The sequence below is a fragment of the Lithobates pipiens genome, unplaced genomic scaffold (genome assembly GCF_037356315.1).
Source record: "Lithobates pipiens isolate NorthernLeopardFrog02 unplaced genomic scaffold, aLitPip1_a1.2 Scaffold_30, whole genome shotgun sequence".
Taxonomy (NCBI): Eukaryota; Metazoa; Chordata; class Amphibia; order Anura; family Ranidae; genus Lithobates; species Lithobates pipiens.
In genome coordinates, this window is record NW_027507791.1 from 183,035,078 (window position 1) to 183,048,590 (window position 13,513).

The 13,513-nt window shown below is 43.9% G+C and overlaps 1 protein-coding gene across 2 annotated transcripts in view; it reads left to right on the forward strand.

The window, feature by feature from the left end:
* The window catches only part of LOC143943378 (receptor-interacting serine/threonine-protein kinase 3-like), an 88,826-nt gene that overhangs the window by 26,019 nt on the left and 49,294 nt on the right, over window positions 1-13,513 (forward strand). For both annotated transcript variants that reach the window (XM_077465108.1, XM_077465107.1), the window contains exons 3-4: window positions 3,939-4,266; window positions 12,758-12,888. In XM_077465108.1, coding sequence (XP_077321234.1) covers window positions 3,939-4,266; window positions 12,758-12,888 — 459 coding nt within the window. The remainder of the gene's footprint in view (window positions 1-3,938; window positions 4,267-12,757; window positions 12,889-13,513) is intronic.

The window sequence follows — 13,513 nt, forward strand, 5'->3', positions numbered from 1 at the left end:
GGCATACAGCGGAGAGTCCGACGGAAGGAGAAGAGTGAAAGAAAGTAAAAAAGCTCCATGTGCATCAGGCGAGTTGGTTCCTCCCACAAGCCCTGCCTAGTTTATTCTCCTAAACTACTCAGCTACTCCCACTGTCTGCAGCTCAGAAGCATAGGTGCTAATTGACTTGTAGTTCTACAGCTAGCCAAAGACGGATGCAGCTGTCAGAATACAATGTCCTGAAGGGGAGATTTCTTCATCCACCTCGCTCGTGGATGTCATTTTTTTCATTAAGCCCCCAGACGCAACAAGAATACTAACAATCTATGGCCAGCTTAAAGGGGTTGTAAAGGTTGTTTGTTATTTAAAAAAAACTAAAAAAACATGGTATACTTACCTCCTCTGGGCAAGGGTTTTTCACAGAGTGGCCCCAATCGTCCTCTTCTGGGGTCCTTCAGTGGTGCTCCTGACTCTGCCTCCTCCCTGCATCAAGTGCCCCCTCGGAGACCAGCATTCCAAGGGGGCACCCAGACGGGTGCGCTCCCGAGTCCTGCTGCTGCGTCCATTGACACAGATAGCAGGACCCGACCCCAACCCCTGGATCCTGTGTCACTGGATTTGATTGAAGCAGGGGGAGCCAATGGCTGCTGCTGCTATCAATCTATCCAATGAGGACCCGAGACAGCGGCTGGAGCTGCTGTGTGTGCTCATTCTCATCGCTGGAAAGATCGAGTTCAGGTAAGTAAAAGGGGGCTCTGGGGGGTTGCTGCATTACAGAAGGTTTTTCACATTAATGCATAGAAGGCATTAAGGTGAAAAACCACAAGAGTTTACAACCCCTTTAAGGCAGGAACTAGGAGGGCTAAATAGACTCTGAGATAAATCAGGCAGAGAGCACAAGACGCTGAACTTCTGAGAAGATTAACTTTTTTTTTTTACTTATAAAACAAATGCTTTATCACCTGTTGCACCAACTTTAACCATTGTGGATTTGTGGTGTAGCGCTACCCCCGCAGGAGCTATTTAAAGCCGAGTTCCACCCGTTTTTTTTAGTTTATTAAAAGTCAGCAGCTACAAAAAGTGTAGCTGCGGACTTTTAATAAACCAACACTTACCTGTCCCACGGTCTAGCGATGCGGCTGCCCAGAAGCTTGCTCCTCTCCCCCTTCTCGACGCCGTCATAGCAACTGTGGTTTACGGCTTCACGGCCGGGCATGCACTGTGCATGCGCAAGTCGCGCTGCACTCTGCTATTGGCCAGCCAATGTTCTGGGACCTGTGCTGTGTCTCAGAAGATCGCTGGCAGCGAGGGGCTGCCTAGGGCGAGAGGAGGAGACGCCTAGGTGGCCAAAAAGAGCAAGGAGGAAGTGGGACAAGAAGTCCCACTAAAAATAAGGTACACCCGCCCCCCCCCCCCCCCCCAAAAAAAAATTACATGCCAAATGTGGCATGCCAAGGGGCGAGGAGTGCTTGGTTCCGTACTCTGCCTCTCAACCCCAAGAACTGTCCCAGCCCCTCTGGCACACCTAGCAAACAGTGTACTTGCAAACACAGTAATACAGATACAAATATAGTGAACAGGAGTTTGTTTACTGGGAGACTTTCCACAATCAAACAAACAGTAGTCTGATAACTCAATAGTAAGAATACAAAAGTTTGATCTTTATCGATGTAAATCAAAACCAAATGCAGACTTCAAAATAGCACAGTAAAGCAACTTAAATTACTGTAAAGTGGCCTATGCACTCAGGCATAAAGGGGAACATATGTAGCTTAACCACTTTCCTCCCCTAATATAACAAAATTACATCGGCAAAGCGGTTGTGTTATCCTGACCGGACGTCATATGGTATCTTTCAGGATAACAAGCTGCTGCACGCATCACGGCGATCGTTGTTGTGGTGTGTCAGTATGACACAACACAACTCCGATCTAGGTAAAGAGTCTCTGATGGAGACCCTTTACCATGTGATCAGTCGTGTCCAATCACAACTGATCATGATGTAAACAGGAAGAGCCGTTGAACGGCTTTTTTTAGCACTCGCGTCTGTCAAACGCAAGTAGAGAAGAGCCGATCGGCTGCTCTTCTGACAGTGGAGATTTGTGCTGATTATCAGCGCAGCCCACACTGGACCACCGGGGACGCCACCAGGACCACCAGGGATGCCCACCACTAGTCACCACCAGATATGCCACCCATGGCCACCAGGGATGCCAATCAGTGCCCACAATGGTTGCCAATCAGTGCTCACAATGGATGTCAATCAGTGCCCACAATGGGCATCACTGATTGACAGGCATTGTTTGGCACTGATTGGCATCCATCAGTACCATCCATTAGTGTACTTCAGTACCACATATCAGTGCCCATCCATGCCCATCTGTGCCACCTATCAGTGCCCATTCGTGCGACCTATCAGTGCTGCCTTTCAGTGCCACCTATGTGTACCCATCAGTGCTGCATATCAGTGCCGCCTATCAGTGCCCCATCAGTGCTGCATATTAGTGCCCATCAGTGCCACTTCATTAGTGCCACCTCATTGGTGCCACCTCATCAGTGCCTGCCAGTGCAGCCCCATCAGTGAAGGAGAAAACTTACTTATTTTTTCTAAATTTTCTGCCTTTTTTTGTTTATCAGGAAATCAAATACCTCCAAAAGAAAGCTCTATTTGTGGGAGATGATAAAAATTTAGTTTGGGTACAGTGTAGCATAACCACGTAATTGTCATTCAAAGTGCAACAGCTCTAAAAGCTGACAATTGGTCTTGGCAGGAAGGTGTATAAGTGCCCTGTATTGAAGTGGTTAACAACTGTCAGTCTGTTTCCCTCAAATCCCGACACAGACCCAGGTAATGATCATGTGATGCAATAGGCCACGAATGCAAATGATCAATTTAACAATTAATGTGAGAATTCCCCTTTAAAGGGTAATCAGTGAAATCACGAAATTACTGATACTGAAAGTTTAACAGAAAGGGTCCTCACAATGGAGATATCCAGGATCTTTAGCTAGCCTGGAGTTGGTGCACTTGGTGTCCTGTTGAGCAGGATAAACAAAGTGTACTTGAAAATATCCTGGTAAGGCAAAGTGGAATGTAGGTTGCTAGCAGTATCCTGGTAAGGTTGATGAAATTCAGTGACTGTTCAGCAGGGTGTAAGTTTTCCTAAAAATGTGAGCACTGGTAAGGCAATGTTGCCTGAATACAGTGTCTTTGGGATTAAATTAGCTTGCATCCCGTGGTACTACAAATACCAGAGATGTGAACAAAGACAATGGTGTCTGTATGCAGTTTCTATGTGATTAAATGGGCAGGTGCCCGCTCACCAATACTGTAATTGAGGTTGCAAGTAGTCATGAAGATGGTGATGGCTTTTCAGAATCTCCCTCTGGGCCCTGGCCCAGGGGATGGCGTCCAACCTCTGTTGCACCGTGGCCCATCCGGATCTGATGTGCGGGTAGCATGGATGGAGCAGGAACGGCCTCCAGACTGCTGCCAGATAGGAAGGCAATGCTGTCTGCAGATGACCCTCTGATTATCGGCTTGATGACTCTTTCTTGCGCAGGCCGTGACTCGGCCACAGCACATACAGACACAAGGAGTCACTGCTAGCAGATCCAGGCTGGGGTTCCAAGAGAGCGATCTAGTCATAGACCAGCCTTTTTATATTCTCTCCCAGCAGTCTCCCCTTCTCTTCTCAGCAGTCTGGAAGTTGTAGTCCTAAAACAGTGCAATCTCAATGTGAAACTTGAGTCCTGGAACTACAATTCCCTGTATGCTTTGCTTCCTGTTAGTAATTACTCTGCTGGCAGGATGTGATGACACAGAGTCTTTGCTGCTACTAGAGGGAAACAGTTTTACTGAAGCAATGTTGCAAAGTGTCTTCTGTAACTGTAGGTAAGATACCTGGCTACATCAGTATCAATGTTTTTAAACTTTATTTTTCTATTTTATTTGTCAGCGACAAGTTTAAAAATCTCATGAATGAAAAAGACATGATGTTGAAAGCGAATGACACCTATGTGCTTCGTGTTTTGGCCACATATGAAAAAAAGGTTGAAAACAACGTTGAGTATGGATTGGTGATGGAATATATGCATCATGGTTCTCTGCACTTACTCTTCGACACATTCGACAGCAATGATGACTTCGTCCCATGGGCTTTGAGATTTCAGATACTTCACCAAGTGGCACTAGCAATGACTTTTCTCCACAGTCTTACACCGCCTATAATTCATTGCGATATCAAGCCCCAGAATGTCCTGTTGGACCAGTTTTTAAATGTTCGGGTTAGTAATACTGACAATTTTTTGAAGTGCTTTGAATCTTCTCATTATGCTATAAGAGTATAAACTTTTCAGTAAGAGGACCATGTGGTATTTTTTACAAATATTGGTGGGCTGAAAAAAAAATGTTTTTATAAATTCATTTATTAATTAACCTCCCTAGCGGTAATCCCGAGTCTGGCTCGGGTTGGGATTTTACTATCACGAGCGGTAACCCAGAGCCAGACTCGGGATCGCATCGCTGGATGCAGGGAGGACACAAGGAGAGTTACTTACCTTGTCCCCTGGATCCAGCGATGTCCTCCGCGCTGTGTGATTGAGCTGTCCTCCGCTCGATTCACACAGTGCCGAATGCCGCCGAGCTCCATTCCCTGCGATGTTACGGCGCACGGGAGCGGAGATCGGCGCCAAATTCAAAAAAGTAAAAAGACACAAAACACACACAGTATTGTAATCTTACAGATTACAATACTGTATTAAAAAATTACACACCCCCTTTGTCCCTAGTGGTCTGTGCAATGCCCTGCATGCACTTTTATATTATAAATACTGTTTTTTCTGCCTGAAGTTTGGAGATTGTCCATAGCAACCAAAAAGTGTCCCTTTTTCAGTGTTTTAGGATTTGATTACATTATTGAATATTTTTTATTATTCTTTATTATATTATAAACGTTATCATACCCGGGATGTCTGCTAGACTCTGGTTTGAACAGATTTAAGAGAGTTATTCCTAAGAATTACAGGACTACAATATAAAACGGCAAATTTCCATGCAAAATAATTGTACCGCTTTCAGTATCTAAAACCAGAATGAATCATACCGCCAGGGAGGTTAAGCAAGTTATCCTGTTACATTCAGGAGTGCACATAAAAGACCCCCTCTTACATCCTGGAGTGTCCAGCATATTACCCCCGTACATCCAGGAGTCCACATCTGAGTCCCCTCTTACATCCATGTGTGCCCAGCAGAGTTCCTACTTACTTTTCAGAAGACAGAGCAATAGGGTGGAAGCTGGAAGATGGGGCAGGTCTGAACAAAAGTTCAGGACCTCCTGTAAGTGCTTGGGGGAAGGGGCAATGACATCATTGGTTTCTAAGATGCAGGTGATCCTAGCAACCAATCACAGCAGGGAGGGGCAGGGAAAATCTGCATTTGGGACCAGTGGAGGGTCATGGCTGACTGCAGTGAATGCACTGATCTCCTTATTTTACAGAGTTGCTGCCGATCAGATACAATCTTGTAGAGGGCTGTAGTTTGTGTTCTCCAGTTTTACCTCTATACCAGGGTCTCCAAACTTCTTCTGTTCTCTATAGCTATATTTTGCATACTGGTACCTATGGGATCAGTTCATTGGGAGGCAGGCTGGAAAGTACGCCTGCACCTCCTCGGCAGTGCATGCAGGTAGGAAACATTCCTAGCTATTACTTTGTTTGCCTGGCACATCCCACAGTCCATCTGTCTGATAGACCACCTCTATGGATCATAGGCAGTTTCCTCCTTGAACAGTGTGATGGGGTGGAGAATCCAACAAGGTGGACAACTCTTTGTAAAAATAAGGTTTTTGATATGTTGAAATGTTTATTATCACACTATTTGCCAGCCTTAAATGACCTAACCCCCAGCTGAGTGTTGCATCAGGCTGTTGATTCAGGGTGGGAATAACATCATTTTGCGCTAATCTTACACTCCTCCCAAAAGGGTGTAAAGATCTATAATATTGAAACAGGCAATCACCCACAATCCACACCTATAGGACCCATAAGATGTTGATGATGGTCTGCACAATTGCAGAAACAAAATGCACAGGGTGCATTTTTTATCCAGTGAAGTAAATTTTTCATTCACTACCATGTACTTGTATGAGAAAGTATCCTGTTCTCTTTGTATTCCTCTCTTAGTGTAAAATGCCAGTCCCTCTGCTTTCCTATTACAAATTGACCACACTAAGCAGGAGAGCACACCGTCGTCAGTTCTCTAGCTATGCTGGGAACTTAGCCTGCTCTCCTCCAATGATCAGACTTGTCCTAACACGCCCCCGCTGCACAGCCATTCACTGGCAAGCTCAGTGTGCTGCTGCTTGTCCTCCCGCCAGCTCTTTATGCAGCTGAGAACAGAGGGAATGTGATCATATAAAAAAGAAAAACAAAAGTATAAAAAAACATTATAAATATCTATACACAAATGTTTTGCCTTTCATTTCTATTTTTAAGTGAATGGATTGTTTCAATCAATCACTTTAAAGAGGGATTTCACTGAAAAAAAAAATATTAAAAGCCAGCAGCTATAAATACTACAGCTGCTGACTTTTAATAAATGGACACTCACCTGTCCCGGGGTCCAGCGATGTCGGCAGCCGAGGCCGATCGGTCGCTCAGCTCTCGGCTGCTGCCGCCGCCATTCTAGGTGAGGGAATCAGGAAGTGAAGCGTTGCGGCTTCACTTCCTGGTTCCCTACTGCGCATGCACGAGTCGTGCAGCGCACTAGGAACGGTCCGCGCTGTCTCTGGGACTCCATGCAGTGGAATAACGACCAATTTACAGGCCAACCTCAATGTACAGTTTCATTGGGCAACTATATGGCAGATGAGGTTTAATGTTGATAAATGTAAAGTTCTGCACTTGGGGACTAGAAACATGCTGTATATTACATACTAGGAGGAGAACAGCTGGGGGAGTCAATGCTGAAGAAGGATCTGGGTGTTCTGGTAGATCATGAGCTTAAAGTGGATGTAAAACCCATTTATGAAATTTGAGCTGGGCATATATATCTGCAGTGCTTTGTTATCTCTCTTCAAAGCCCTACGTCCCCTGGCTTTCTCCTGCTCAGTTCTTCTGTTATCATCATGAAAAATTCTGACAAGTTCTTTGTCAACTGTGATAAAAATCCTCCTACATAAGTTTTACATGTGTATCTGCTGTCGTCAGCTTTATGAACTGTTTAGAAAGTTCACTTCCCGTTAGAATTTTCTCTTCCTTAGAGCTGGTCTATTCACAGCACAGCTCTCCTTTTTCTGCCTATGTAGAGAGGGGGTGTGTGCCTTTACTCCAATCAGCTGTCTTACAGTGTATGGCAAGAATCCACACCCACAGGTAAATCAGGAAGAGAAAATTCTAACGGGAAGTGCACTTTCTAAACAGAAATGTGTTACACCCGATCCACAGGCTTCTTCCATAGATGCGCAAAAGCGCATCTGACCCTTGAATAGCAATTCGGGTCTTGTCTGGAGGTGAGCATATACTGAGCACAGGAGGTGATTGTATGCAGATCATGGGTGATCCAGAAGGAGATAAGGTGATCCATTCAAGGAGAGGACACTCTGCAGCTGTTTACACATCTGGATGCAGGAGCACTAGTGTGGGACACCATAACAAACTTTTTAGGGTGTCCCACACAAGTGCTCCAGTGGATACTATAGGGGTGTCTCCATGTATGAAACTTGTACAAAAAAGGTAAATATTCCAGCTTTACAAAGGAACTAAAAATTTCTTCAGCTTGGAACTCTGCCAAAACAGACAATTGGACGACACTTCCAAGCAATGTTTCATATTCCTATTTCTGGCCTCAAATATCTGTGCTATGTATACCTTTTTTTTATTCACATATGGGAGAAAAGACTCAGGACATCTGAGGACACCAGGAACCCCACACCTCCTAAAGAAGAGGAAATCCCCAAACCACAAGCAGAGGATGAGGGGGGAGACGTTTATGAAGTGAGCAAAATAGTCACCACAACAGGTGAGTGTCTGAGACCACATGTTAGGTACCTGGAAGTGGAGCCCGACTTGCAGGAGGAGATCTCTCTTACAACGCTGGTTCAGGAGCCATTGGAATGGGAACAGTGGTCTCGTGAGCACAGTGGGTAGGAATGCCTGTTGATATAGTAGCCACTGGTACTGGTAGCAGAGTAGAGATCCCTCCGGGATGGCTGGACTGCAGGTGATGGTGGACAGAGGTTGGCAGCAGCCTGAAGAGCCAATGAGCGCAGAGGCAGTGGTCACTGGAGCTGTGTGAGGAGAGCCGGGAGTACAGCAGCACACTGAACAGACAGCAGGCAAGAGCAGGATCAGACAGTCCGGGTCGGCAGGCAATCAGGCAGGTGTAAACAGCAGGCAAAGGCAGAGTCGGTAAAACAGGCAGAGGTCGGCAACGGATCCCAGGCAGAGGCAATAGCAGGGTCAGGCAGGCCGGGTCAGATCGGAGAGAGCAGAGAGGTCAGACAAAGCTGGGTCAGTATAGCAGGAAGGCAATTGGATACAGGTAGCAGGTCACAGAAGCTGAAGACGAAACAGCGATGCACCAGTGCAGCTAAGGATACTTTATGCGCCCAGTGGCGCCAAACATCGCTAACACGCACACACGTGTGCCTAACGCACGCGTGCGCCTGAGGGACGTGCTAATGCACAGTAATGGACGGACGTCATTGCTCAGTTCACGGAGGGGTGCGCAGGCGCATGCAGCATATGCGCCTGTCTACTGCTGGTAGGTCCCTGATACCACAGCTTCAGGTAATAGATGGATGCCTGCATATTTATAATACATGGTGTGTTTTTTTTTAGGTGATGTGGATGTTGTGAAAGAAGAATTTCTCATTTCACAAGTGAAAAGTGCCCAGATCCTCATCGGGGAGATAATGGTGTGCAATCGTGATTTAGAAAAGATAAAGGAAAGCATCAATGATATTCAACAAAAAAATGAAGAACATCATTGATGTTTTAGGCAGAATATAAAAACACACAAAAATTATACCATTTTATCATGTATTTTTGCTTTTAAAAACAAGTTTTAAAATATTTTAAAAGCCAAATTTTAAAGATGCACACGGGTGTGTCAACATGTGCTCTCTGCCATCACGGGATATCAATGGACGCGTTTTGTGGGTGCAACTGAAGTAGGTGAGAGGAAGGGGTTGCACCCCCAAAACACATCCATTGATCCCCCATGATGGGAGGTAGCACATGTTGACATTAGGCATGGGATCAGGAGGGAAATCCCCATTTGCAATCACAATTTGTGTGCATCTTCAAAATTTGGCTTTTACAGCGGTGACATCACCCCATCTGATGAAGGCAATATCAACACAGTTTGGACATACTAATGTCTGATATTGCCTACACTTTGTCAAAGTTGTGTATGTTCTGTTTGGAAACATGCCTGTTTAACCAAAAAAAGGCTATTTCTAATGTGACAAAACATTTTTTATACAACAAAGATGTTGGTTTGTTCAAAAACCCTTTTCTAAAGCATATGTGAATGTGCTTTGAGTAAAATGTTTTCTACTCAACAATGTGTGGCTTCTTATTTCAATGCTCAAAAGCAGTTTTTGTAGTAAGTTGGTGTTTACAGTGACAATGGGGGTTATTTACTAAAGGAAACTCCACTTTGTACTACAAGTGCACTTTCATTGTAGTTTCAAGTGCACTTTTGCAGTGCACTTGGAGTGCAAACTGCAAAGTGTATTTTCCTTTATTAAATAACTCACACGGTGCTTTTTAATTTGCCACCATCACGCCGTTTTCGTGACTACCAAAAAAAAACACAAAAGAAAGAAACACAAGCAGTAAATCCAAGGAAATATTATTTCAGTTTATCCCCCAAAAAATATTTTAAAATGTTTCTTGATTCTGTGGCATATCAATGGCCCCCCCTACCCGAAAAGGACTCCAGATATTTTTGTCTCACTTCGCGGGTGCTTTGGAGGGGCAAGCCAGGGCGGCCAGCTTCAAGTGCCATCAGGGTTGAAGGATCAGGAAAGCCGGCCTCAGTCCCAACTGAGGCCACATAGTTTGTTGCATTTTTTTCTAAGAAAATTGTGCAGAATGCAGCAGGCAAACACAATATGGTTGAGTTTATATTCCACCATGTGGATTGGTGTCATAAACGGGAGTCCTATCACATTGTCTTCCGGAGGTGGCAAGCCCAAGCTGCCATTCTGGAGCCGTGGGTAAAACTCTGTGTGGGCGATGACTCCACCAACTGACATTCAGCCATTTTTCCCCACGTCCACATACAGGAACTTTTAAGTAGCCGACACCACCACCAACAACACAATACTGTTAAACCCCTTGTAATTATTATAGTATGACCCCGAGTTGGGGGGTGGCACGATGTGGATGTGTTTCCCATCTATTGACCCTCCGCAGTTGGGAAAGTCCCACCGCTGGGCAAAGTGAGGTGCCACAGTCTGTCATTCCTGTTTCATTGAAGGCAACTGTGGAATCAAACAAGGAAAAAAAAATAGTACATTTGCACATAACATTGCACGTAGATTAGACACAGACATTCTTGGCCAACATCAGTATAACATTTATTTTAAGGAGTACTTAAAGACAAAAATCTAAGGTCCACTTATCAGATTACTCACCCCCTCTGAAGGCCCATTGTAAAAATGTTATTGGGGGCTGGTGATGTTTTGGACAGGTAACCCTCTCCACTTCTTTGAGAGCTGAATGCATAAATAATGCGTGTTTCTTTGGCCAGCCCCTCCTTACTTTACACTATTGGTATCCCACTGGACAGGTAAATAGTGTCATAATACGAAAATATAAATACACACTGTACAAATTGAAGCACTTTTTTACATTCTGCAATTACCTATCAACATAATAGGAGAACAAAACTTTAAACAGTACCATTTGAAAATATTCAGGCAGGACCTTTCACTACATGCTTTGGTGAATTCATCCAGAAATATGAACACAAAAGAGGTAGGTATAGTGTGTATGGGTTGGGCAAAGTCAGCAGATAGAGGATTGGTATCAGTTGACTTAGCGGTTGAGAGGAAGGAGGGTTCCAAATGATTTTGGGACCACAAAAAAAGCCTCTGGCACTCTGCCTGAATTTAAGCACACAAATAACATTTGTACACATTTTAGAGGGTGTTTAGGGTAAAGCATTACTTTGGAGCTGACAAAATGCATTGTTAAGTGACTAGGCTAGGTGGGTATGGGCCCAGGATACCATGCTGGGCAGGTTCGTGAAGGCAAATATGCATGAAGGACAAAAAAGGAAGTTTAAAAAATTCCAAAATGCATGAGGATAAAGGGGACATTCACAGCATATTACAATCATGGTAATTATGGAATGATGAAAGAAATACACTATATTAGCAAACATTAAATACATAGAATGCGATGTTAAAGGAGAAATCTTACTTTAATATAGTCCTTCTGCAGGACCTGTATGATGGCAGAGCAGGTCTCTGGAATAATGATCTCCAGAGCCTCGGGGGAGATGCCTGTCGAGAACTTGATGTCCTGCAGACTTCTCCCTGTTGCCAAGTACCGCAATGTGGCAACTAGCCTCTGTTCCGGAGTGATGGCTTGCTGCATGCAGGTGTCCTGCCTGCTAATATAAGGGGACAGAAAATCTAACAAACGGTGAAAAATGGGGTCTGTCATCTGGAGATAATTCCTGAAATCATCAGGATTATGCTCACGGATCTCCCGTAACAAAGGCATTTGAGAGAATTGGTCACGCCCCCTGCAACCAATTCTCCATCCATGAACTCCTCCCGACCCTGTTCATGGACTAGGCTTGTGTCAAAGCAAGAACCCCAACACAAGCCCAAACTCTATGATAAGTACGTAAACACAACATGGCTTCAAAACGGTCAGCTGGTCAGAACGAACTAACAGAACGCACTGGAAAAACAAAGGCTTGAGAAGAGCGAGCTGAAAATCAGAAACAAGTGGACAAGAATGCACTGCAAATTCAATTATGTACTATAAAATCAAATGTGAACTGACTACGCGCATGGAAAACCAGATCCGAACCCACAAGCACAAACTGAAGAGCAGTAACGATCGGAAAAGCATGAGTCTATTAAAGTACGAATCGTCTCTCACCAAACTTCTGCTAACACAAGATAAACATGAAGTTAGCAGAAGGAGCCCAAAGGGTGGCGCACTGGCTATTGAACTTCCTCTTTATAGTGCTGCCGCACGTGTTGTACGTCACCACGTTCTCGACGTTCAGAATTCCCGACCAACTTTGTGTGACCGTGTGTATGCAAGACAAGTTTGAGCCAACATACGTCGGGAAAAAAACATGGATTTTGTTGTTGGAATGTCCAATCGTATGTAAGCGGCATGAATCTATATATATTTTTTTTTATATTATAGACTCAAAGAAGGGGGGTACCCATTATTTGAAATGTGTTGGCTGTATCTGATGTTCTTGTTCAAGGAACAATTTAAAACATTTCCAGTGGAGATGATCATTTCTGCTAGGCGCACCCAACCACACATATGGAATTTTATCTTCTGATTAGTGGTTTCTACATCATGTTCAGAGAGCTAACAGCCTACGATCTGAACAAGGTCTAAACACTCATCACAATAACCTATGTTTTGGATTTACACTAAAACCAATTTGTGTTTCTAGTGGTCCAAATACCTATCATTTACTCAGAAAATTATGTGAATGCAAAGTTTTCTTATGTACGCTAAAGTCATGACTTAGATATTCTAAAAGCTGAACTCACCTCTCTTTTAGTTGACAGATTTTGGCCTTGCCAAACTTGAAACATCAGTTTTATCAAGTAAAGCTGGTACGCTTTCCTATATGCCTCCGGAGGCCTTGGAATCTGTTGATTACAAACCCACTAAAGAGTTTGATGTCTACAGGTGAGTCTTATAGAGGGTTTGGTAAACCTTCAATGCAGAGCAATGTTTTTGATGGGTATCCAAGAAACAGAGTGGGAAAAAAACACAAGCAAAAATGAGAGGCCTTTATAATATTATATTTAGTTGATCCTGCTTGCTTCAAAGTACAGAAATAAAATAAATACTTTGTTACATTTTTTGAGTCTGCTAAAGTCCAAAAGGTATTTTGAACCTGTAATACTAGTGGAGAATACAGGTATATCTATCTGTCACCATGCAGCCCTATTTGTCTCCCTCCTTATCTGACTCAAAAATGTTTGCAGCAGGTTTGAAGTAGGGGTAGATTAGCAAGGCAACAAAATGGCCACACAGATGCACCATATGTGAAGTTCACATAGTTAGTCAGGTTGAAAAAAGACAAATTTATATAGTTCAACAGATAAAACATAAATAAACAAATATAAAACCCCAATATGCACAATCCTATACCTACAGTTGAGCCAGGGGAAGGCAAAAAACATGGTCCAATTTGCTCCAGTGGGAGATCCCCCATGACGCAATCAGTTATTCCTTGGATCAGCAATCTTTGGTGTTATTACTTATACATCTTAATATCCAGTTATATTTTGTGTATTTAGGAATGCAT